Consider the following 21,270-nt stretch of genomic DNA (forward strand, 5'->3'; position numbering starts at 1 on the left):
TCACGTCAAGACAATAAAAATGTTAAAAAAATTTTACTCGTAAATGTCCAGGTACGAAGAGAGTGCCTTCCGGAAAGGAACACGGCTCGGAATGTCTTTCAGATGCTCCGGAAGATAATTCCACTCGCGGATGGAGGAGGGGAGGAAAGAATGTTTTCGAACGGCGAGGCGAAAACCGGGGAGAACCATAGAGGCCGCACGATTTCCTCTAGGGGGGGCGATGCCAGCCAGAGATGGCCTTCGAAAGCGGAGCGAGGGCACCACAAGTGCGATGTACAACACTATTTACGATAACCAATCTCTTAAGGCGACGACGCGAAGCCATGTTATCCCATTTGAAGTTTTTGAGAACTCTGGTCATAGAGGTACTCGACGAAAAGCCAACACTGGCAGCGAAGCGGAGGGCACGCCGCTGAATGCGGTCAACCGCATGGACACCCGCAACAGTCGAGGGAGCCAGGATGGCAGAACAGTACTCTAGGATCGGAAAAACATATGTTTTAACTCCAAGAGACTTCGTGGTGAAGGAACAGTGAGAGAGGTGGCGGCGAATGAAACCCAGCGCTCTCGCAGCCTGCGCGGTAACCCGGGTGATGTGTGTGGTCCACTCTAGTGTATCTGTGAGCGTCACTCCCAGATACTTTAGGGAGGGGACCTGTCGGAGATCAACTCCATGGAGGACATATTTAGCGACTTGCTCTGGCTGGCCCACCCTGCGAAGGGAAAGGACAGAGCATTTGGCTGAATTTAGCGGTAGAAGCCAACGCTCACTCCACTTGCCGATAGAGTCGAGGTCAGATTGTAGGATGGCGCAGTCCTGCTGCGAGAAGATAATCCGGGAGAGCGCCACGTCATCCGCAAAAATATACAAAGTGGAGACAACGTTTTCCCCAACGTCATTGATGTATATGATGAAAAGTAGCGGCCCCAGGACAGAACCCTGCAGCACCCCAGAAGAAGCTGGAAGCCAGTCTGACGTGGCTCCTGGAAGGACAACCCTGAATTCCCGATTTTCAAGGTATGCCGACAGCCAGTTGAGAGTGCGGCCTCTTACTCCGTAAGCGTGGAGTTTCGCTTTGAGAAGTTCATGTGAAACCGAGTCAAAAGCTTTGTGAAAGTCTAGAAAAATAATGTCCACTCGTCCGGTCTACTCTAGTCCAGAGGTCCAATCCTCGATGCAGCAGAGAAGCTGAGTTTCGGTGCTGAAACCACTCCGGAAACCGTGCTGATAGGGGCTTATGAAGTTGTGTAAGGTGAAGTGCGACGAGATGGCCGACGCACTTACGTGCTCAGTAGTCTTAAGAACTTGCGACAGGAGGGCGATAGGGCGGTGCTCGGCAGGGTCAGATCGGTCTCCGCCTTTAGGTATTGGTGTGATGTTTGCTCGGCTCCAGTCACGCGGGATAGCACCCTCGTCATAAGACGACTGGAAGATGGCTGTGAGTGGAGCTGCTGATGCAATAGAACATTTGCGGAGGACAACAGATTGGATACCATCCGGACCAGGTGCTTTGTGTGGTTTGGCTTTAGCAAGTAATTGGTATATTCCCTTGGTAGAATATAATATGTCAGGCATTATCGGTGCTCGGGGTTCCAGAAGAGGAACTTCACCCAGATCGTACACCGGGAAAGTACTACGGAAGGTAGAAGCCAAGAGATTGGCTTTATCAACTGCCGTGGTGTACTTCGTGCCGTTGCAGGAAAGATCAGGGATTCCAACAGACTTTACCTTGGTGGAGACAAGCTGGTAAATTTTTTTTCTGTTCGTTGTAAGGTCCGAGGCTACCATGTCAACATGGTGGGTGCGTGCGGCACGAAGAGCATATTTGACAATAGCTCGATGCTTATTAAAAGCCTGAGTATTGGCAGCAGATGGATACTTTTGGGATCTGTTATACCGCCGTTTTGTGATGCGCATCAGACGGCGAAGGGATGAGCCAACCCATGGGAGATTGTGTCGAGTGGAGAGATGCTTGATTGGTACATGGGCTACAACCGCTGACCCAACGGCGGCAGTAAATGCGCTCCACATCTCCTCAATAGAGGTGGTGGCCGGAAGGGTTAGTTTTGAGAGCGAGTTAGCCATGGCAGCGAAATCCGCCTTGTTGAAGTTATGAACCGACCTGGGCGCATTCCGCGACGGGGGACGGACCCCACGAAGTTTGAGTAATAGAAAGTCGTGATCACTGACACCCGGCAAGTGAGAGATGGACTCGAGTATGTTATCATCAGATACCAATACCAAGTCAAGGATCTTATTTTCCCTGGTGGGCTCAGTGACGCGCTGACTGAGATGAGAGGCGAGAAGTGAATGAAGGAAGCTCGTAGCCACCGACGATGAACTCGTCTGTGTCTCCCAGGTAATACTGGGAAAGTTAAAGTCTCCGGTGATGACTAGATCCGATTTACCCTCAGCCAGACAACTAAGGAGGGAGTTGAGCTTCTTGGTGTACGCTGGGGTGGCTGTAGGCGACCTGTAGATGCAGCAAAGACGGAGACACGATGAACCGATACGCCGCCATGTAAAGCTTGGTTTCCATTAGCGCACGTCATAATGCATTTTTCTTTACATGTGTACGTCCTAAAGTTGAGTGTTGTGCCGTTACGCGCGCTAGTGCAAACCAAGACTTATAGCGTTTTCCATTGGGATCGCTCGGAGACCGCTCAGGATTTTACGATGACGTCAGGACTCTCACTCGGACCGACGCGAAATCCTTGGGAGTTGTGAGAGCAAATAACGTTGCTCCGTAACTGAAGACAGACCAGTTTTTAGTGGTCCGCGAGCGAGTGATTCCGCCAATGGAGGACGTAACGTAACTCGCCCTCGGAGCAAGTTTTTTCTACCCAATGGAAAACGAAAAAAATTACGAGCAGTCCGCGATCGCTCGGAGCCTCGGATCAGGCCAATGGAAAACGCTGTTAGGGTATAAAAGCAGGGAAATATGCCTGCTGCACCTCACAATGTAAAGGTACTGCTCGCGCAAAAATGTAATTTTGAAATCAGTCAATAAGTTGAAATAAACTGAAAAATACGTAAAAATAACAAATTTATTTTTTAGGCTTATTTAATTAAGGAAATATTGACAGAAATAAGGGCATCTGCCACCCAATGTGGATAATTCTTGTCTGGAAACATGTTTAACATGAATTTTTTCACATATTCTGGGAAAGTTCCATTCTTGATATTTTCCCGAATAGTTTTCATTAGGTTCATTTGATACGCAACATTGTGAACTGAAACAAGGTGACACGCTACTGTATTCTTAGTGACTATGTGGTGTAGGTAGGACCTTGTGTATCTTTGACAAGTTGAGCAAGAACATTTTTCATCAATAGGTTTGAAATCATTCTTGAATGACTGATTTTTTAAATTAAGCATACCATTTTCCACTAAGGCTGAACCAAATCTAGCAGTACGTGTCGGGAAGACACAGTCAAACATGTCACATCCTAATGCACAACAAACAACCAAGTCTACAGCAAAGCCAACTCCCATGAGATATCTTGGTTTCTCCTTTGGAAGATGATCAGTACTCAAGTGAACCATTTTCCAGAAGTCATCCTTGCTTTCCCCTCCACTCAATCCACCAATAGCAAATCCAGCAACATCCCTCTCTATGAGTTTATCAATGCATTTCAAACGCAGCTCAGAATTTAATCCTCCTTGCACAATTGGAAAGATGTTCTGTTTGTCTTTTCTCTGATGAGCTTCAACAGATCGATCGAGCCAACGTATTGTTCGATGTACTGCTTCTTCTACTCGGTCTAGATCAGTGACAGTACTGCTAACCACATCATCCAATTGCATCATGATGTCTGCACCAATGGCATTTTGAATAGACATTGATTCCTCTGGAGTTAAAAGTATATCTTTTCCATCATATGGAGATGTAAATCGTACACCTTCTTCTGTTAATTTTGATAGTTTTATCAAGGAAACCATTTGAAATCCTCCACTATCAGTTAGCAAGGCATTGTCCCATCCCATAAATTTGTGCAAACCTCCGGCCTTTTTCAGAGTCTCTTTGCCAGGTCTCATTCCCAAATGGTATGTATTACCCAAGATAAGGCGACACCCCACTTCTTCTATTTGCTCTGGTAGTAAGCCTTTTAACGTACCTTGCGTCCCTACGGGCATAAATACGGGGGTTTCGACAGTCGCGTGGGGTAACGTTAAAACGGCGGTTCTGGCTTTAGTCGTTTTACATTGGGATAATATTTTAAAACTCAGAGGATGCTTTGTAATCGGATTCGGAGTTAACGATATCATGCTGATTTTAAACTTAGCAAACTTCCGCGTGGATTTCGTAAATTAGGTTTTCACGTTAAAAGTAGTTGAAAAGGTGTTAGCAGACTTCGGAGCAGAATAATATTTGACTATATTACACATCCTGCCATCTATCGCATAACTGAAAAACCCAGAATAATTCAGCGGTTATTTCGATTAAAACTTGAACGAGAAGAATAGAATCGCGTAAGTAACTCATTTGACATACAAATATTAAAGACGAGAAATTAACTATTTATTATTATTTTATTTCGAAGAATGTGTTCCCTGGATATGTTTCCTTCACCTCCAGAAAAAGGTCGAACAACCATTTGTGAGTATGAAAGCATATTTATTGATGGTCCTCCAGATATTGATATACGAAAGTACACGGATCAAGTAAGATTTCCTACTTACGATGAAAAAAAAAGTTTAAATTAAATAAGATTTATATGTTCAATTTATTTTAAAGGCAGAGTTGTATCCACGTGTCCTAATAACACCAGATGTATTGAGGCCTTCAGCTTCACGTGAAAGTGCTAAGAGTGCATTTTTAAAGAGAGACGCTACTATTTGGAAGAAGATTGTCCAAGCATGGTAATTATCTATTTAAATATCAATCAGTGGCACAGTTAATGTTGTTTTTTTAGTTGATAATTTCATTTAAAGGTATGAGCAAGGGTCTATCGCTATGTTGCAAGAAATTACACAAATACCAGAAACAAACTTTGGTACAAAGTTCTTAAAAAACGTTGCTAGATCAGTGTTACCAATTTGTAAATGGCTTCAGTCTATAAAACTGACAATATATCCTCATTTAACTGTATGTACGGCACTTATTAATATTTATATTCCACTCTTCATAAAATTTCACTAATTTATTTACAAAGATGAATCAAGAGGAAATGTTAGCTGAATTTGTACAAGCATTAGATTGGAGAGAGGGAATTATCAGAGCCTTTTCTTGGGATCCCCAAACCATGAAATTTGCTGTGGCACTGAAGGATGATTCTGTTAAAATATTTAATTCGCCTAACAACATAACCCCATTCTTGAAACACACGATGCAAAAAGATGTAACAGCGATGGCTTGGAAGTATATTTGCCATGATATATTTCAATTCTAATAACTTGTATTAATTATTTTCTTTTACAGACCTTATTGCGCATCGATGTTAGCTATAGCTTGTTACAATGGTATTATCATATGGCAATTAGACCCCACTTCTTTAGTAACCAGACCCTCTTCAACATGCATGACTTTGTTGTCTAAGAAAGGACATACAGGGGTCACCAGCGTTTCTTGGCATCCAAATGGAGAATTTTTGGTCTCTTCTTCACCCTGTGATACTTCAATGCTGGTAATTCATAATTCCGAACTCTTAAGACCAAAATTTAACTTATATAATAAAATTTGACTTTTATTTTAAGATTTGGGATGTTGCCAAGGAAGAATGCACCCCTCTGAGACGATACAGTGGGGGAGGGGTTAGTTTTGTCCACTGGTCACCGGACGGATCGCGTATCTTTGCTGCATCACCATCAAATCTATTAAGAGTTTGGGAGTCTCACTATTGGACGTGTGAAAAATGGAAAAAACTGGCCTCTCGTTGCAAAGCTGCGTGTTGGAGTAGCGACGGATGCCACCTAATTTTTGCCACCAAAGAGGAATCAATACTATATTTAGTTTCATTTGGTCCATCAGGCCAAATTGAACCATTTCAAGTTGCAGGCTCAAAGAGTGCAATTCCCATAGCTGACGTTTCTGAAGTTACATTTTCAAATGACTCCAGAGAAAATATTAGGTGAATAATTAAAAGTAATTAGAATATTGCCCAATTTAACATTTTAAATTAACTTGATTACTTTTTACAGAATTGGTGGATGTATTCAAAACTTAGCGTGGGATAAAACTGGAGAAAGATTAGCTGTATCTTTCAAAGGTATTTGCTAAATTTCCTAAAACTTGTTAAAATCTGAGAGTAGTTACTAATTTTATTATTTTTAGATAATCCGTTAATTGCAGTTTTCCGTACTAGAATTAAACCATCATTTGAAATAAGTCCTTGGTAATTTGTGAAAACAGTAATAAAATACCTATAACTAACTTAATTTTTTTTAAAGGGGTTTTATAAGAGGACCCTCTTTACAACATCCACAACTGATAGCATTTCACCAAAAGTTCTCATCAGGAGCTCTTCTAACAGTGGTAACATTGAACTTTAGCAAATTTATTAAAATTAAAATTGCATTTCACCACTTGTTTTATCCATATAGTGTTGGTCCAATGGAGTAATAACGCATATACCCATGATTTTCATCCAAAGTCAAGTCTCTCCTACCCGAAATTTAAGCCTTCAAAGGCTGGAGCCACAATTTCGGGCCAACCGTTCAAACATTGGCATTAAAACGTCACTTTTCACTACTTCAACCCCTGTAAATTAAATTTAAGTATCTTAAATTTACACATTCGTTATTTGGCTTTATAAATTTATTGCTAATAAAATGCAAGTTTGATAAATTTTCCACAATTTATTGTTCAATAGCTTGCTGTTGTTGATAAAAGTACTTTACACCATAAAAATAATTTGTACATTTAAAGCCCAAAATAGTGATGTACAACAATGTAGTTAACACTTATTACCCCTTATTTCTAATAGATATTTAAGGTTTTAGTGGCTAGGCTTTTTGACTAGTGAAAAAGGCACCATTATCTTTGATTAATTATAAGTGAAATAGCCTTTGGTTAATACATGTGTATGAAACTACTGGTTCATTGTATTGTGATGCCTCATTGTACTTGTTAAGAAAGTTTCTATTATAACTTAAAACAAAATGGGGGATAAAAACAATTTTTTTTATCACTTCATATTTTAAAACTTTCAAAGCTCAAATATCTAAAAATTGTTAAAGCAGCCAAATTTAACATATGGGTCAAAAATTGAGCGTGTTTGATTTGTTTGGTTCAAAATCAACTAAAAATTTGTTTTGATTCTTTAAAACTATTCTATGCATACATGGTAAGGAAAAGCCATTTAAAGCTCATGTTTACACAAAGGACATGTCATTTTTTCCTTCAAGCATCTCCTTAAGCAAGCACCATGAAAAAAATGGTTACAGGGAGTAACACGAGCGCATCTCATTGATTGTAAACAAACGGGACAATTGTCATCTCTCTCGTACAACTCTTTGAGGGAAGCAAATCTGTATTTACTAAGACAGGCCCTTTCTTGAAGCAAAATTTTCCAATATCTATCCATTTCTTTGAGGGTTAGAAAGACATTTATGTAGCTAGCTGCAGAAACAAGTATCCAACCTCCATCAGTGAAAAACCAAACAAGCGTTAACATAATGCCAGAGGACAAGGAAGACATGAGACGAACAAGAATTGGAGTCCAAAAAGGCTCCAGATTTTCAAAAAAATCCAGTTCAAACCAGTTTAAAACAGCAGGAGCTTTTTCTTGGCACGCTTTTTCAGTTAACATGAAATATATAGCCGTTATTACCACGTACATCCACGTAGGATTGAAATGTTCTAGTCCTTGTTCCAAACCGAAAGCTAAGAGCATGAAGACCAGAGTTATTGCAAAGGTAATGGCTTTGGTGAAATCCAGAACAATTTTAGTGGCTGTTAAAGCTAAATGTTTGATATTGGTGTGCTCGGAAACTCTTACAATAGGCGAATAATTATGCAAACTGATGAGCTTAGTGGCATAAGACACTAAGTATCCAAATACATTGTAGAAAAGCAGAGAGTATAGGCCAGTTAATCTTTCTTCAGGGCAGAACCATCTTTCACAGAGCATAAAGAACATAACTTGATTAACCAGGGTAGAAATTGTTTCTTTACGCCGAAACAGTTCTTCTGATCTCCCGCGATTCATTATAACTGCCTTTAGAAGTAACTGGTATTTGAAATTTGGTCGTTAAAACGATTATCTTTCCTTTGATACAGAGTTACATTGAAAAATTTGCCTAAAAGAATTGAAACCATGTCAAAAAGGTTAAAAAATAACAGTTTCAAAATGTTCATAAAGAGCATCTAGGGGCACAAGGAACCACACAAACATATCTCTCTAATGGAAGGATCATGAGAAGAACAAGCAGACTTTACCTAGAAAAGTAATGACATTCCAAAAACAATAACTGGAAAGGATTTTTCAATATTATATTTAGTAGTTTGGAAAAAAAAAGTCCAATTAATGTAGAAAAAAGAATCTCAGCTTATGAAAAAAAATTGAAGAAAACACAGGACCACTGGCAGAAAAGGCTGAGAACAGACATCAAATCAGACGATTATCTCTCTGTTTCGAAGAAACGAAAAAAATTGTCGGCTGCTTTTCATTCTGTTACAGGAACTTACAGCGAGGACGGGAGGTTATCAAGTTGTCCTAAGATGTTACCAAAACCAGCGGAGTTATAAATCGGGAAGAAATGTTTCCCATAAAGTAAACCGGAAAATGAATTTGAAGTTTTTCTTATTTTGTTGTGCCTGTTTAAGTGGTGCACTAGTCGCAGTTATTTGGCGACATATAGAACACAACAATCGGCAACGCACCATAAAGGTTACTTCCAGCCTACATGACACTTCAGCAAAATATAATTACTGGTTAGCACAACAGGCTTTGGAGAGAAAAATGTTGCCTGAAGAATGGATATCTTATAAAAATGAAATAAGTTTCAACCATGCTAAGCTTGAAACGGAAGCATATTGGTTAAAAGAGAAAATAAATATCATTTGTTCAGTGAAATCAAAAAGCCGTCCAAGGGCCAAAGCAATAAAAGAAACATGGGGCCAAAACTGTAACTCTGTTATCTTTTGGGGAGACTTTGTTGATAATGAGGTGCCGGTTGTGGAACTTCCTTTCGATAACAGATTATGTTCTTTGATAAACCATATCTATTTTAAATATAAATTTGACTGGCTATTCCTAACTGATGATCAAACATTCTCCATAATAGAAAATTTAAGACGTTACGTTGCTCCTTTAAATGTCACAAAGCCTTACTATTTGGGGCATCCCGTCCAGAAACCTTACTCCTCAATACCATATAATCTTTTGGATGCTGGAATTGCTTTAAGTCGAGAAACTGTTCGTAGATTGTACACTAAACTGTCAAACGAGAACTGCACCACCAAAAAGTCATCGTTGCTTATTGATGAAGAAATTGGATATTTTCTTAAAGGATACGCAAAGGTGTCAGACACTAGGGACGCTCATTATCGAGGAAGATTTAACCCTTTCTCGCCCGCAGAAATGATCATACCCGGATCTATTTCAGTCTTTAATCCTTACTGGCGCAACAGCTTATTTTTAAGCAACGAAGGATTGGAAAGTTGCAGTGACAGTGCAATCTCTTTTCACGGAATATCTCATATTCAAATGCACCTTTTGCATTATTTGACCCACTCATTGGCCATATTTAAACATAGTCTAAAGGGCCTAGGCAATGAGCAAGCCCCAGATAATTTTAATCAAATAAAAGCAGTAAACATGGAAAAAGCCATAGGAAAAAACCTGTTCGATGCAAAGTCCAGTATAAAATTATTAAATGTAATTCCAGAAACGCACAAAACATATTTGTACAATAAGTTATCCACGCCAGATAAAACAAGTGATAATGAGGTATAGTATAATTAAATGTTAACAATGCAATTTATCTAAAATATTCGGTTAATAATAATTTCCTGTGGTATAAAATAATTTTGTTATAGTAATCATAATTAACTTTCCCTAAAATAATTACCATGTTATCAGAACAAAATATACTTACAGGAAGATGGTAAATCATAAGAAGCCCGAACAAAGTGAATGCGAGGGTGATAATTACAGTTATTACCATGCATTTATGATTTCGCCATACTGAATATTTGAAAGCTTTAAATGGACTTAAAAACCACATAAACGAACTCGGTGGTCGTCTGAAAAACATAGGTCCATGTTTTACCATAAGTCTATAATTAGTAATGAATTGGGTCGATAATACCACTGATAGTGGTGTGCATGAGGCGAGGTAGCATTTAAATAACCCCCAAAAATATAAGGGCCTCTAGCGACAAAAATACGCAACTTAAAATAAAGCGTTAAGCCCCATTTTCATGCTCGCTGGTAGCGGGTAAAAATCGTCAAAATCCGCTTCAGCTACACACTTTTTGACTTTCCGCATCGATCTGTTTCAAACAGATATTTTAGCTTTATTTTCACGCTTGCGAGTGGCGGAAGCGAATTTTGATGATTTTTACCCGCTACCAGCGACCATGAAAATGGGGCTTAAAGCTTGTTTTCCACTGGCGCGCGCAACGACGCGTTTCTCAGCTTTGAAACGTTCCAACGTTTTTACGCGCGTAAAGAAAATAACATTATGACGCACGCTAGTGGAAAACAAGCTTAAAGCTTGTTTTCCACTGGCGCGGGCAACAACGCGTTTCTCAGCTTTGAAACGTTCAAACGTTTTTATGCGCGTAAAGAAAATAGCATTATGACGCGCGCTAGTGGAAAACAAGCTTTAGGTTTATTCCTCGATAGTCGAGACGTCTCTTAACTTCTTAAACCCCCATTATTAAGATGTCCACTAAAAATATGTTTTCATTCTGGAAGTGGCTCTTAGTGAAAATTTTGTGATATTAAATATAAACTTATGGTTTAACTAGCAACGTAAACATTTACGCGTGAAAATCTTCCGATATTTTCAATTACAATTTATAGAAGTTACCAATCAGTTCTAATATAAACGAATGAGAAAAACGTATCTCACAAATTTTACCTGGAGGCGAGAATTTTAATAACCTCCACCGCCCATATTTTTGTTTTGGAAACGAAATTTTAAATTGGAAAATCGCGTGGAAACACCTCGGTGGCAATGGAGATCGAAGAAACTTTCGCCGCTAGTGGCATGACCGAGCTAGAGGTGCTGCAGTTGGTGCCTGATTATTCGGTTGGACCATTCTTAGTTTGACAACCAGCATTTATTCCATTGGTAGCCTTTACGACCCGTGTTTTTGGAACTAAGAACACGCATCGTCAACCAGCGGCTTAAGTTTCTGCTTAGATCCTAATTGTCACAGATATTATATATAATATAATATATAATAATATAATATATAATTAGAAAGTAAATTTTCTGTTCACTAAAAAGAGTACCTTCATCACCTTGAGCAATAGCAGAAGTACTTAAAATATTTCTTACGCGAAAAGTATCCATCTCCTTACGCTAGGTTGATTTAGATGGGAGAAAATATACAAGGAAATACGCCACGGTAACAAAAGTCCCGTGGTAGTTGTACGTGGTTCAGTGGAGTAATACACGCTATAAATTTCGAGCCGTGGTGCGATGTATGTTTCGTTATTTGGCGAAAGGTACTTTTAATTTTTATGGCTTAAATCAGATCTGCTTTAATGGATACTTCTTTCATAAGAGATAATTAGAAAACCTATGGTAATAGTAATATAAATTTATTTACTGGGGTTCTTCTAAATGGGGATTGGCGTTGGGTTCTTGACGCCCTTTCCCAGCTGGTCTTAAATTCGCGTAACTTTCTTTCAATAGTTCTAATTCCATTTCGACTTTGCCCTAAAACAATGTATGTTCTTAAGACGGAAAAACACCGGTAAAAGCGTAATATATGATATGATAAATCTTACTGCTGATGCAAAAACTCCGCTTTCTAGTTTTCTTCTCAAAGACCAAAGTCCTCGAATTTGTTGGCGTTTAAACAGATTTACCATCTTGTACCTTTTATTAAGCTTCTTATTTGACTTTCTTTTGGTATTGCCATTACTAGCTATACGTTTAAAAATTCTAGCGAAGAAACCTTTCGATTCAGTCTTTTTTCTCGCACTTCCAGACAAATTCATTTCGGGCCTTTCCAAGTGTAGAAGGTCCAGTTCCACTTGACCTAATTGATTGTATTATTTAACAAACAAACCTTTTACGTATAAAAGTACATACCCAAGTAATCGTCAGCCGACAGAAAATCAGAATCCCAAACTTGGATGACCAATCGCGGTCTACTTTTCGACACTGTTGGGTCCAGAGACCAGAAATGATTTTTTTCCTCTGAAATCACAGTTTGTTCGTACGGCATGTAATTGAAAGGAAAGACGAAACGGTAGTTGAAATTGCCCTCCCCGTCCAACGACCTAATTAACGCCATTAATAACATTATTATTACGAAAAAATTAACCCCTAAACTGACCGGTGATGAATGTCCGTTCTTTGAACGTCCTTGGTACCGGTAAAGATCCCCTTGACATAGATGTCGCTCATACTTTCGCCCATAAGCGATTTTTCTTGAAGTGGTACATCATAAGTGTTGTAAATAACTGCCCTCAGAACGTATCTAAAAATATAATTATTTAGTTTTTTTCCAAACCTTCAAGAAAGTCTTTTCTTCGTATTTTTTACGCATACACATGTCGGATGTATATTAAACTTCCGACATAGTACATAACAGCTAGAAATAGCTTATTCCAAAAATTAACTCGTGTGATAACTGTAATATACTATATGAAGCTAAAGTATTTTTCGAACACTTAGTATTTTTTCCATTTAGCGCTCAGTATTAAAGCTGTTATTTATTTATTTTTTATTTAATAACTTTTTGTAAAAACTCGAACTAATGTCACGCCGTAACGGTTAAATATGTATACAAATCTAAAATAAAACTGTGTTATATTTTACACACCCTTGTGGTTTCCTGGGTTTTACGTTGACGTCTGGTCCTGGATATCCCCAGGATGTTGGAAAAATATCAACCCACATTCGCAACTTGCCCTTCAGTGATAGTTATAGAGTTAAACAATCACTTAAGTAATTTGTAGGAAACTTTTAGGCAAAATGGTGGACGCGAAAATTGGGTGAAAAACCAATTGGAGATTACATGAACGATATTTCAGTGAACGTGACATCTGGGTGTGCATATTTTCGGTGAACGTGGCATTCGGGTGAAATAGCATCAGATTTATATTTCTTCCGCCGTAATATCAACATAACCAATTGCCGAAAAGACGCAAACTGAAATGTCGAGTTCTCCAAAATATCTTTCAACTATAAAAATTATTATCCAATTAATCTTTCAACAAATTGTCGTATCCACCATTTAGCCTACACCAAATCATCTTCCACTGTAAAAGTTTCCGACCAATTGTCATAGAGCCATTAGTAAGTAGCCTACCTGTGACACACCCGGGAGTTTCGGGTTGTAAAGATCCCTCGTTTCTACGTGTTCGGGTACCAACGGAAACGTTTTAAGAACACGCAACGCTAGCTTTTCTTTGAGAAGCCTCTCCGATAAACCCACATTTTCAATGTCCTTAATACTAAACCTATTCGTTCCAATGCGGAGACGCGATCTTCCGTCGTATTTTGGTTGAGGCAGATCCCACAGTTGACAGATCGAATCGAGAACTTCCGTCGGCTTTTGGCAATCGCGCCATGGAAAAGCGCCGGTTCTATTTTGATATTTAGCTATTGTTTCGAGTTACGCGAAATTAAGTCGAAAACTCACTGTTGGTAATGGGCTGGTAACCCGCAGCTAGCTCTAAATTTCGTACCGTAACGCGTTTGTAAGTCTATGACTGTTTGACCCAAGAAGTCATCGTTGGTTAAAATGTCTCGATCCCAAATTGAAATCGTTAACTCGCAATCGTCTGGAAATTTGCCCCTCATTTCAAACATTCTGTAGTACAAGGCATTTCGCCAAAATGTTTCACCTTAAGTTTTAAAATACTTGTAAATCTAATGCCGTACTTTCCAAAAACTGGATGGAGGCTGTTGGGAATATATTCGCCTCGGGTGTCTTGCTTATCCTGGCCAAGTTGTACGACGATATAAGGATCGGCCTAATATGGAAGCGAAAATTAGGAATGGTAGTGCATTTTAGATTGTTATCAACCTTAGTCGTCTTAACTAACCTTCCCGTTATGATCTTTGGGGGCCAAATCCAAACCGCAAATTACGTACACTCTTACAAGAACGTCCGTGACAGAGCAAAGAAAAGAAGATACTTTTTCTAGCTTACGACTTTCATTGACTGCCTTGGCATTGCCCAAAATAGGGTACATTTGTAAAGAGAACTGAAGTACAGAAGAAAAGTTTTAATATAATTTGTAAAGCTTTATTTCTTGACGTTTTACTTTCAGTTTTCCGAATATCCGTTCGGAATCGTTCGTTTCTTTTCCTTTCCAGATATCAACTGATTCTAACATATCACTCAGATATCCATACTGGGGCAATTTCTCCAGTTCACAGTCGTATATCTAAAAGTTGAGCTGGTATTAAGAAAAAACTACGGAGTCCTTATGTTTTATACTCTTTACGTGAATCACGTCGTATCCGAAAGATGCTAAGATATTCTTGGCGTCCTCGTCACCGTTGGAGGCAGCGTATTTGACCCACCAATCTAATTCTTCATTTTCGAGATCCTAAATAAAATCAGAGAAACTGGAATAGGTACCTTCGATGTCTGATAAATTCTAATTCCAACGCACCCATTTTTCAAAATGGTTTTTCGACGTGATTGAGTTTTTTGATTTTAGCTTGAATTTACCTGGAAATGAAAGATTTAAAAAAAATGATTATTAAATAAGCTGATTATGAAATAGTCTCAACTGTGATCATTTCCTCTAAAAGGGTCATCAAAATCCCTTTGAAAGAAATCCTCAATGTCATCTATTTCCGCGGATCCAATTACTGTTCGCTTCCCGAAAAATCTTCTGTCACCAAGTAAAATCGTAAACGGAAGACGGTACGCTTTCGTTTCCGGAACTTTCTACGTGATAATAAACATGTCATTTGTGGGACTCAAGGTATAAATTTTAAAGTTACCATGGTTTTGAAAGGAATGGTGGTTATATTCCTCATTCTGTCAAAGATTTCGGTTGATAAGGAAAACTTATCGTATGTAAATTCCACAATTGGTTTAAAGAGGGGTATATGAATACCGTGCAACGTCACATTCCAACAAATAGCCTATTTAAAAACAATATCGTATAGTCTCATCATTTGAAAAATGAAATCTAGGATATAACCTCGAAGCAGAAGTCAATCATTTTGGGAGATAAGTACGCGGGCAACGAACCATCGCGAGTTAACGTAGGCGTATTTAGATGGCCTATCTCGACCATTTCAAAAGCCGCCAAAATCTGACCCCTTTCCGAGTGAGAGTATTTCAGATTTATCCAATTAAGAGATGGTGGGACGTATGGTTCGTCAACTAAAGTTGCTGTGGCCACAGTAACCGTATAACCTAACCAGTCATATCCACGCTAGGTAGCAATAAAAATAATGTTCATACAATGCAAAAACAAGTGTAAAACTACACTCACTATGTGATTCTTATCGAAGACTTCGATCAAAATGGGTGTTTCTTTAATATCCTCCCGAGAACTACACGGAACAGCGGTTTCCAAAACTAATGTCTGGTTCCAAACTGGCGATAGATACTCCCGAAGAGTCTTAGTTTTAGCACTGACGCCGTTCATGGTAACTGTTAAGAACGGGTCTGAAAACGCGACCACTAACTTAATCTTGAAACTTCGAGTAATTGTGGATTGCTAAAATCCAACCTTACCGGATAAAGCGTTAGAGTCGGCGGACACTAAGTCGCGAGCTTGGTATATGTGAGCGAAGACGCGAAATTTTATAAATCCTAAAATAAAGTGTACTTTCTAACATAATAAATAATTAAACGACGCCATGTACAAATGTTCTACCTGGATATATTTTGAAGGATCTCGGAAAACATAGGTTTTTGGAGGTCTGTAACTGCAAAGTTACATTTAGTTTTTGTTCGAAATCCAGATATAGAAATTATAAAAACTTACAGGAAGTTGGCTTTCGAGTTGACTGTCTCCGGATACCTTACGGCACCAACATCGTCGTCTTGCTTTGTCTCCAGAAGCGGGGCATATCCGAATTGTCCTTTTTAAGCTTTCCCCATAGAGCCAACCTTCTTCGTAAGAGGTCAACGAGTCGCTCGATATCTGGAAAATTATAATCGCGTAAGTCCAACATTTAAATACGGAAGTTACGATAGATTCAATTAGCTTTACTTGTGACGTTTCATCCCCTCCACATGAATTATCGTTGGAGTAGGTGTCGATACAACTGTAAATGTTACGAAGCTTGGGCCAATTAGTATCAATATACCAATCGCCATCGAAATTGAATCCGGTTACGTTTAAATTCTTGAACGTATCCTTTGGCATAGAGTCCTTTGGAGGTGTTCAAAAGCTTTTGGTAATATTTTTCTTAACGGTTTTACAGGGGAGTGGTCATTACCTTTCCTTCTAAATTTGACCATTCCGGCCATCCACATAAAACGGAACTGCTGGATTTCCACGAGCCGCGCAAAAACAATTGATTTTCAAACTATTAAGAAAGTAAAAATTATAACGTAACGTTGAAAATTTACAGTATCGTAACTAACAATTTGAAAGCGGGTATTTACGACGATTTCGTCTTTTTCGAAACAAATATTGGGTGACTTCAAATCGGTCTCAGTCCCAAAATAGTTTTGAAGTCTGAGAAACGCAACGGGTCTATTTTCTGGTTTCTCTCTTTTCCCGGAGGCTGGTTGCAAAAATACGGATATTTCTTTGCCACAACTTTCACCGCAATGTTTCTTTGCCGGAAATTTCAGAAATTTCGACACGGGAAGATGTTGCGATCCTAAAACTCGATGACCACTCTTCAATTGGATGACAATGTCTGGGATATCTAGTTGAGGCTGCAATTAGAAAAATGAAAAACAAACGTCAGTTTAGAGACGTAAATGGTAAATGCTGTAATTTCAAAAGCATCACATCTTTTGCTAAAGCTTGTAGTTTCGCATTTAGGGCGCGAAATTCCTTGTAGGATACGTTGTTATTATCTAATTGAATCAATCTTTCTGAGATATTTTTGAGTTCTTTTAGCCTCAAGTGTCGTAACAGAACGTCCAGCTCAGTTTCGGATGAGTCATCGCCAGCTTTTATTAAAGTCAATTCAACTAGCAAAGCCCTAGCAGAAAATATTAAATAAAATACAATGGTAGTCAACGTAGGTTCAAAAGAATAAAAAAATACCCCATTTCTTGTTGAATTTCGTTCAGTTCTTCTCGAGGCAATGTGTTGATTACCGTGTGGGAGGAAGTTGAATTACTAAACTGACGTTCAATGGATTTAACCAGCGCGTTCTAAGTTCATAAAACTATAAGTATTAAACTATAACAGAAGTAAATAGGTATTTCTATAAAGTAACTTGGCTTTCTTGTTTAAATGGTTCTTTTACGTCACTGTCTCTTACTTTTACAAGTCTAGGAGCGCGTGATAGAGTCGCGAGGAATTTCGGAAACTCTGTCTTGTTACGTAAGAGAAACATTTTATATTTATATTTTTTGTTCAATTTATTTTATAGAAATATAAATTGAAACAAAGTCTAAATGCACCATTGAATCCGCAACTTTCCAAATCGCGATAGATGCTTCGTATCTATATAGAAAATCTTCCCATTCAGATGCTAGTGTTACGATTTCTTTCTCGAGAAACCACGGTAGACCATAGTAACCAAAATTATTCTTGATTGGGTACACCGTATTAGTCGCAGATTTAGGTCCACCGACAGGTCCTGTTGTTAGAAACCATTCGAATTCGTTAGATTAAACTTCTATGAGGATTAAACGATACCTACCCAAAGTTATTTGGAAATACACTGAACCAGGAATGTCGACTAAAATAAGAGCTTCGGAAAACGCGACGTATAATGAAAACATTTTTCGAATTCCGCATATCTAAAATTGCAAAGTTGGTATGCGCGATTCAAAATATAAAGCAACTAGTTGAGATATACCTCGAAATTAGTAATCGGTGGCCTTAGGAATTTGTCTTCCGGTAAAAATACCCGTATTGAAAGTAGTACTCTTCCTCTGAAACAATACGTTGAATCATTCTGCCCGTCCATTTCCTCACTGGTGAAATTGATCCATGATGGGCCAAATGTGGGAGCGAAACCTGTAAACTTATTAAACATTGCTAGCTTGTCACGGTTTTAGATTAACCGTAAAATGTCCCAACCGTACGATCCCGAGAAAGATATGTCCTCCAAAGAAACATTAGCGCAAGCAACAACGTCATCGCTTCGAATTCGGTCCCTAGTTATAATTGTTCCGTAGAACGCCAATTTTTTTCGCGGAGGAAATGTATGCCTAAAATTCAACTTACCAGTCTTTAAGGGTAAAATAGACCTTCGATGCCACTGAAGGAAACTGTTTAACAAATTAAATTATTATTAAAAGACAGCCCACGCATTATCCTAAGACACAACTTAAACACTAAATTCCATTTCTAGATTCTCATTCCATTCCGGGTTATCATCGTTCCGTGTTGTCTTCGTTCTAACCTAAAATATAACTTTCAATTCATTTGCACTAGAGCTTTATTAAATTAACATACTGTTGTTCCGGCTAGCGATATCTCAAGGTATGGATCTATTAACGGTTTTCGGTGGTGAGTAACTACACTTCGAACCTTTTCAACTATTCCAAAATCCACTAAAATATACAAGGGGCACCTTATAAATTCAAAACTTTAAACTTTCGTTGATGATATATTTATAACCTTCGGGTAAATATTCCGCTCTGTATATGTGAACCACAAGCCGTGCTTGTTTGATGTCAACGTAGTGAGCTCTTAACAAATTACTACAAAAGCGGGGAAGGTTCAAAGTTACAAAGGTACCAGGCGGCAAATTTCATTTTTTATTAAACCTTTCAATATCTCCATCCTTTTCTTCGGAGACTGAAGTAATGTCAAGGCCTTCCTCGCCAACGGCCAAAACCACCAGCGATACTTTCAAAAATCCAGATGGGCACACGATTCCGTTACGTAGTTTTGTAAGTTCCAACCATTTATTGGAATATCCGTGTTGCGGTTGTATGTAAATATCGGATATGGGTAGCTTCGTTGGAAGAACAAAAACAATTTCTAATTATACGATAAAATAGGAGTATATTTATAATAATAAACCTGGAATTCCCCTAACAGGGCGCTTCGTCTAAACGCTTTTGGATTCAGAACTTCAAAGTGGATATTCTTGTTCTGGAAGCACTCTTCCCTCATGTCGCTGTAAAAGGTCATGACGTGATTCCAGCGAGGATTATTCGAATGAAATTCGCTGTTGGTGGTCTGGCTGTCACCCGCAATTTCAACGCGAACGTAAGGACAAACGTCATCCCCGAATAAATGGCGTGCTTCGATAATTTTCAATTTCACCTTAAATTTAAACCTCGGTGGTAAATTTTATGTTTTATAGTGCAAATATTTCGACAAAATATACCAGAACCTACATAAAATCTACGACGATAAAGCGATGACATCTTATTAGGCTTAGTAGTTTCTAAAACTATAAAAATTAACTGCACGTTACGGAATTTTACTAGTTTCGCGCGACAGCCCCGAAAAAATCGAGGAATATATTATTAATTAGCAGCATCCGCTATCACGAGGTAGGGAAGAGGAGGAGCTAATAGATGAAAACTATTCGCCAGTCTCGCGCAAACTATTCGCCGAAAAAAGTTATCGAACCGTTCTAACGCAAAACTATTTGCTCGCGGGAACCGGTTATAGACTTTTCGGAACTGTTCAAGCAGTAGCTGATCGAGAGCAGGACCATCAAGAACCCAAGGCTGAGCTCTCTTAAAATGGTTTGCAATAGTTTTTTAGACTAGTCAATACTGCTTTTAGGATGGAATTTCACTGCCCTACGTTTCAGAAACGCATTATCGACCATTTTTTACTTTTTGAGTTTGAAAGCTCACGTTAATTTTAGGGGGCTAATTCTAAATTTCAAGTCCGTTTTCTTCTATCTGGTCTAGTTTCCGATGTAACAATGCAAAACGCAATAAAATTGAAGTTTCGAAAATACTCCGCAGAAACGCAATAACGACCGTCGGTAAATGCAGAAACGCAATTATGTCAATATTAACCAATAAGAGTCTTCATATCGTCAAAAGTAGCATAAGACCCAAAAATGAGAGTTTGTCGCAAAGTAAAACAGGGAAACGAAGGGGGGGTCAGAAAATACGTCATCAAAATCGAGTTACACCAGCGCCGCCGAGTGAGGCGTTTTAGAACGTATATCTACTTGCGAGTAGATCGAGGAGAGATAATCGCGCCAGACTATAGACTAAATATAATGATGCTAGTACTATTCCAACTAGTAGGTTATGTAGTCTATAGTGTGACTAGGTCTCACTAGAAATTTAAATAGGCGCTAAGGTACAGCTGACACACTTTAGGGTCTTACGCTACTTTTGATATCGTATAATTTTGTCTGCTTTAATTTCTTCAGCTGCATTATCATGGTAAGTCACAATGGCCGTTACTCACGTTTTCGGTTGCCATGGTAAAACTAAAGCCCATCGCATTTTTTTCCCTTACGTGAAGGTCTACTTAATCCCTGAATTTACCACATAATGAGTTTTATGGCAAGAGTTTTAGCCAAATATAAACGTACAAAATGCATTATATCAAATTATCTGAGATTTACTTAATTTTGGCTTTAGTCGTTGTCATATTTAGATTGCGGACTAAAAGAAACAACTTGCAAGAACCCATAGACGTACCAAGAACAGAGGAAAGGAAATTTTGCTGGATCGCCTCCTAATCGATTTTTTTTTAAAGCGGTGGAGCTATTGAGTCTTCTTCCACTATTCTAAGAAGAAGGCGCGAACCCTTACTTATACAGAAAATTACATATTATTTTTAAGTTGGTTTCAAGTTGGCTCTAAGTTAGCTTTAAGTTGGCTTTAAGTGTCCTCCATTAAGCGAAATTAGAGTTGATATTAAGTGGTTTTAAGTTAGTTTAAGTAGTTCTTAGACCGCTTATTTTTTTGGTTACTTAAGTCACTACAGACGGAAAATATAAAAAGGCGGGACTTATTTTGAAAATATAGATTAGGAGGCTCCACGACGGGCTAAAGCTATGATTACGTGTTCTTAGTACGTCTATGGGTTCTTGCAACT

The 21,270-nt window shown here is 38.6% G+C and overlaps 5 protein-coding genes across 9 annotated transcripts; 2 read left to right on the forward strand and 3 right to left on the reverse strand.

Moving 5' to 3' along the window:
- Positions 1–3,057: 3,057 nt before the first annotated feature.
- On the reverse strand, positions 3,058–4,396 carry Tgt (tRNA-guanine transglycosylase). The gene has a single exon (XM_090155426.1). It carries the CDS (start codon positions 4,268–4,270, stop codon positions 3,062–3,064), a length of 1,209 nt encoding a protein of 402 aa, XP_090011552.1. The 5' UTR covers positions 4,271–4,396; the 3' UTR covers positions 3,058–3,061.
- A 23-nt stretch (positions 4,397–4,419) lies between these two features.
- On the forward strand, positions 4,420–6,818 carry LOC149933249 (aladin-like). Of its 2 annotated transcripts, none has more exons than XM_090155424.1 (11): positions 4,420–4,474; positions 4,546–4,666; positions 4,740–4,864; positions 4,937–5,090; positions 5,158–5,363; positions 5,424–5,628; positions 5,699–6,072; positions 6,143–6,210; positions 6,276–6,336; positions 6,392–6,476; positions 6,545–6,818. In XM_090155424.1, the coding sequence occupies exons 2-11, from the start codon at positions 4,547–4,549 to the stop codon at positions 6,710–6,712; spliced, it is 1,566 nt and encodes a 521-aa protein (XP_090011550.1). In that variant the 5' UTR covers positions 4,420–4,474; position 4,546; the 3' UTR covers positions 6,713–6,818. The 2 variants fall into 2 exon arrangements, with proteins under 2 accessions (XP_090011550.1, XP_090011551.1); XM_090155425.1 differs by having other exon boundaries at positions 4,432–4,478.
- Positions 6,768–8,511, reverse strand: LOC149933250 (uncharacterized). The gene is made up of 2 exons (XM_090155427.1): positions 8,382–8,511; positions 6,768–8,242 (listed from the first exon to the last, which is right to left on the reverse strand). The coding sequence occupies exon 2, from the start codon at positions 8,149–8,151 to the stop codon at positions 7,303–7,305; it is 849 nt and encodes a 282-aa protein (XP_090011553.1). The 5' UTR covers positions 8,152–8,242; positions 8,382–8,511; the 3' UTR covers positions 6,768–7,302.
- A 133-nt stretch (positions 8,512–8,644) lies between these two features.
- On the forward strand, positions 8,645–9,900 carry LOC149933251 (glycoprotein-N-acetylgalactosamine 3-beta-galactosyltransferase 1-like). Its single transcript, XM_090157249.1, has one exon. The coding sequence runs from the start codon at positions 8,728–8,730 to the stop codon at positions 9,898–9,900; it is 1,173 nt and encodes a 390-aa protein (XP_090013375.1). The 5' UTR covers positions 8,645–8,727.
- LOC149933252 (myoferlin-like) lies at positions 9,858–19,662 on the reverse strand. 4 transcript variants are annotated; one of them, XM_090156371.1, is made up of 37 exons: positions 19,593–19,662; positions 19,273–19,518; positions 19,014–19,204; positions 18,865–18,947; positions 18,700–18,797; positions 18,578–18,646; positions 18,469–18,512; positions 18,322–18,398; positions 18,098–18,258; positions 17,939–18,038; positions 17,697–17,875; positions 17,335–17,444; positions 17,074–17,269; positions 16,698–16,997; positions 16,550–16,639; positions 16,321–16,482; positions 16,093–16,251; positions 15,982–16,033; positions 15,840–15,917; positions 15,595–15,755; positions 15,298–15,534; positions 15,095–15,238; positions 14,879–15,038; positions 14,758–14,816; positions 14,587–14,691; positions 14,404–14,526; positions 14,182–14,343; positions 14,018–14,109; positions 13,776–13,946; positions 13,443–13,719; positions 12,954–13,042; positions 12,465–12,608; positions 12,218–12,408; positions 11,911–12,164; positions 11,730–11,839; positions 10,043–10,190; positions 9,858–9,956 (listed from the first exon to the last, which is right to left on the reverse strand). In XM_090156371.1, exons 1-37 carry the CDS (start codon positions 19,620–19,622, stop codon positions 9,930–9,932), a joined length of 5,079 nt encoding a protein of 1,692 aa, XP_090012497.1. In that variant the 5' UTR covers positions 19,623–19,662; the 3' UTR covers positions 9,858–9,929. The 4 variants fall into 4 exon arrangements, with proteins under 4 accessions (XP_090012497.1, XP_090012498.1, XP_090012496.1 ...); XM_090156372.1 differs by having other exon boundaries at positions 13,443–13,735; positions 13,822–13,946; positions 15,595–15,770; XM_090156370.1 differs by having other exon boundaries at positions 15,595–15,770.
- Between the last annotated feature and the right edge of the window lie 1,608 nt (positions 19,663–21,270).

This window comes from Leiobunum rupestre, chromosome 8, assembly GCF_980474605.1.
Source record: "Leiobunum rupestre chromosome 8, qqLeiRupe1.1.hap1, whole genome shotgun sequence".
In the NCBI taxonomy this organism is placed as follows: domain Eukaryota; kingdom Metazoa; phylum Arthropoda; class Arachnida; order Opiliones; family Sclerosomatidae; genus Leiobunum; species Leiobunum rupestre.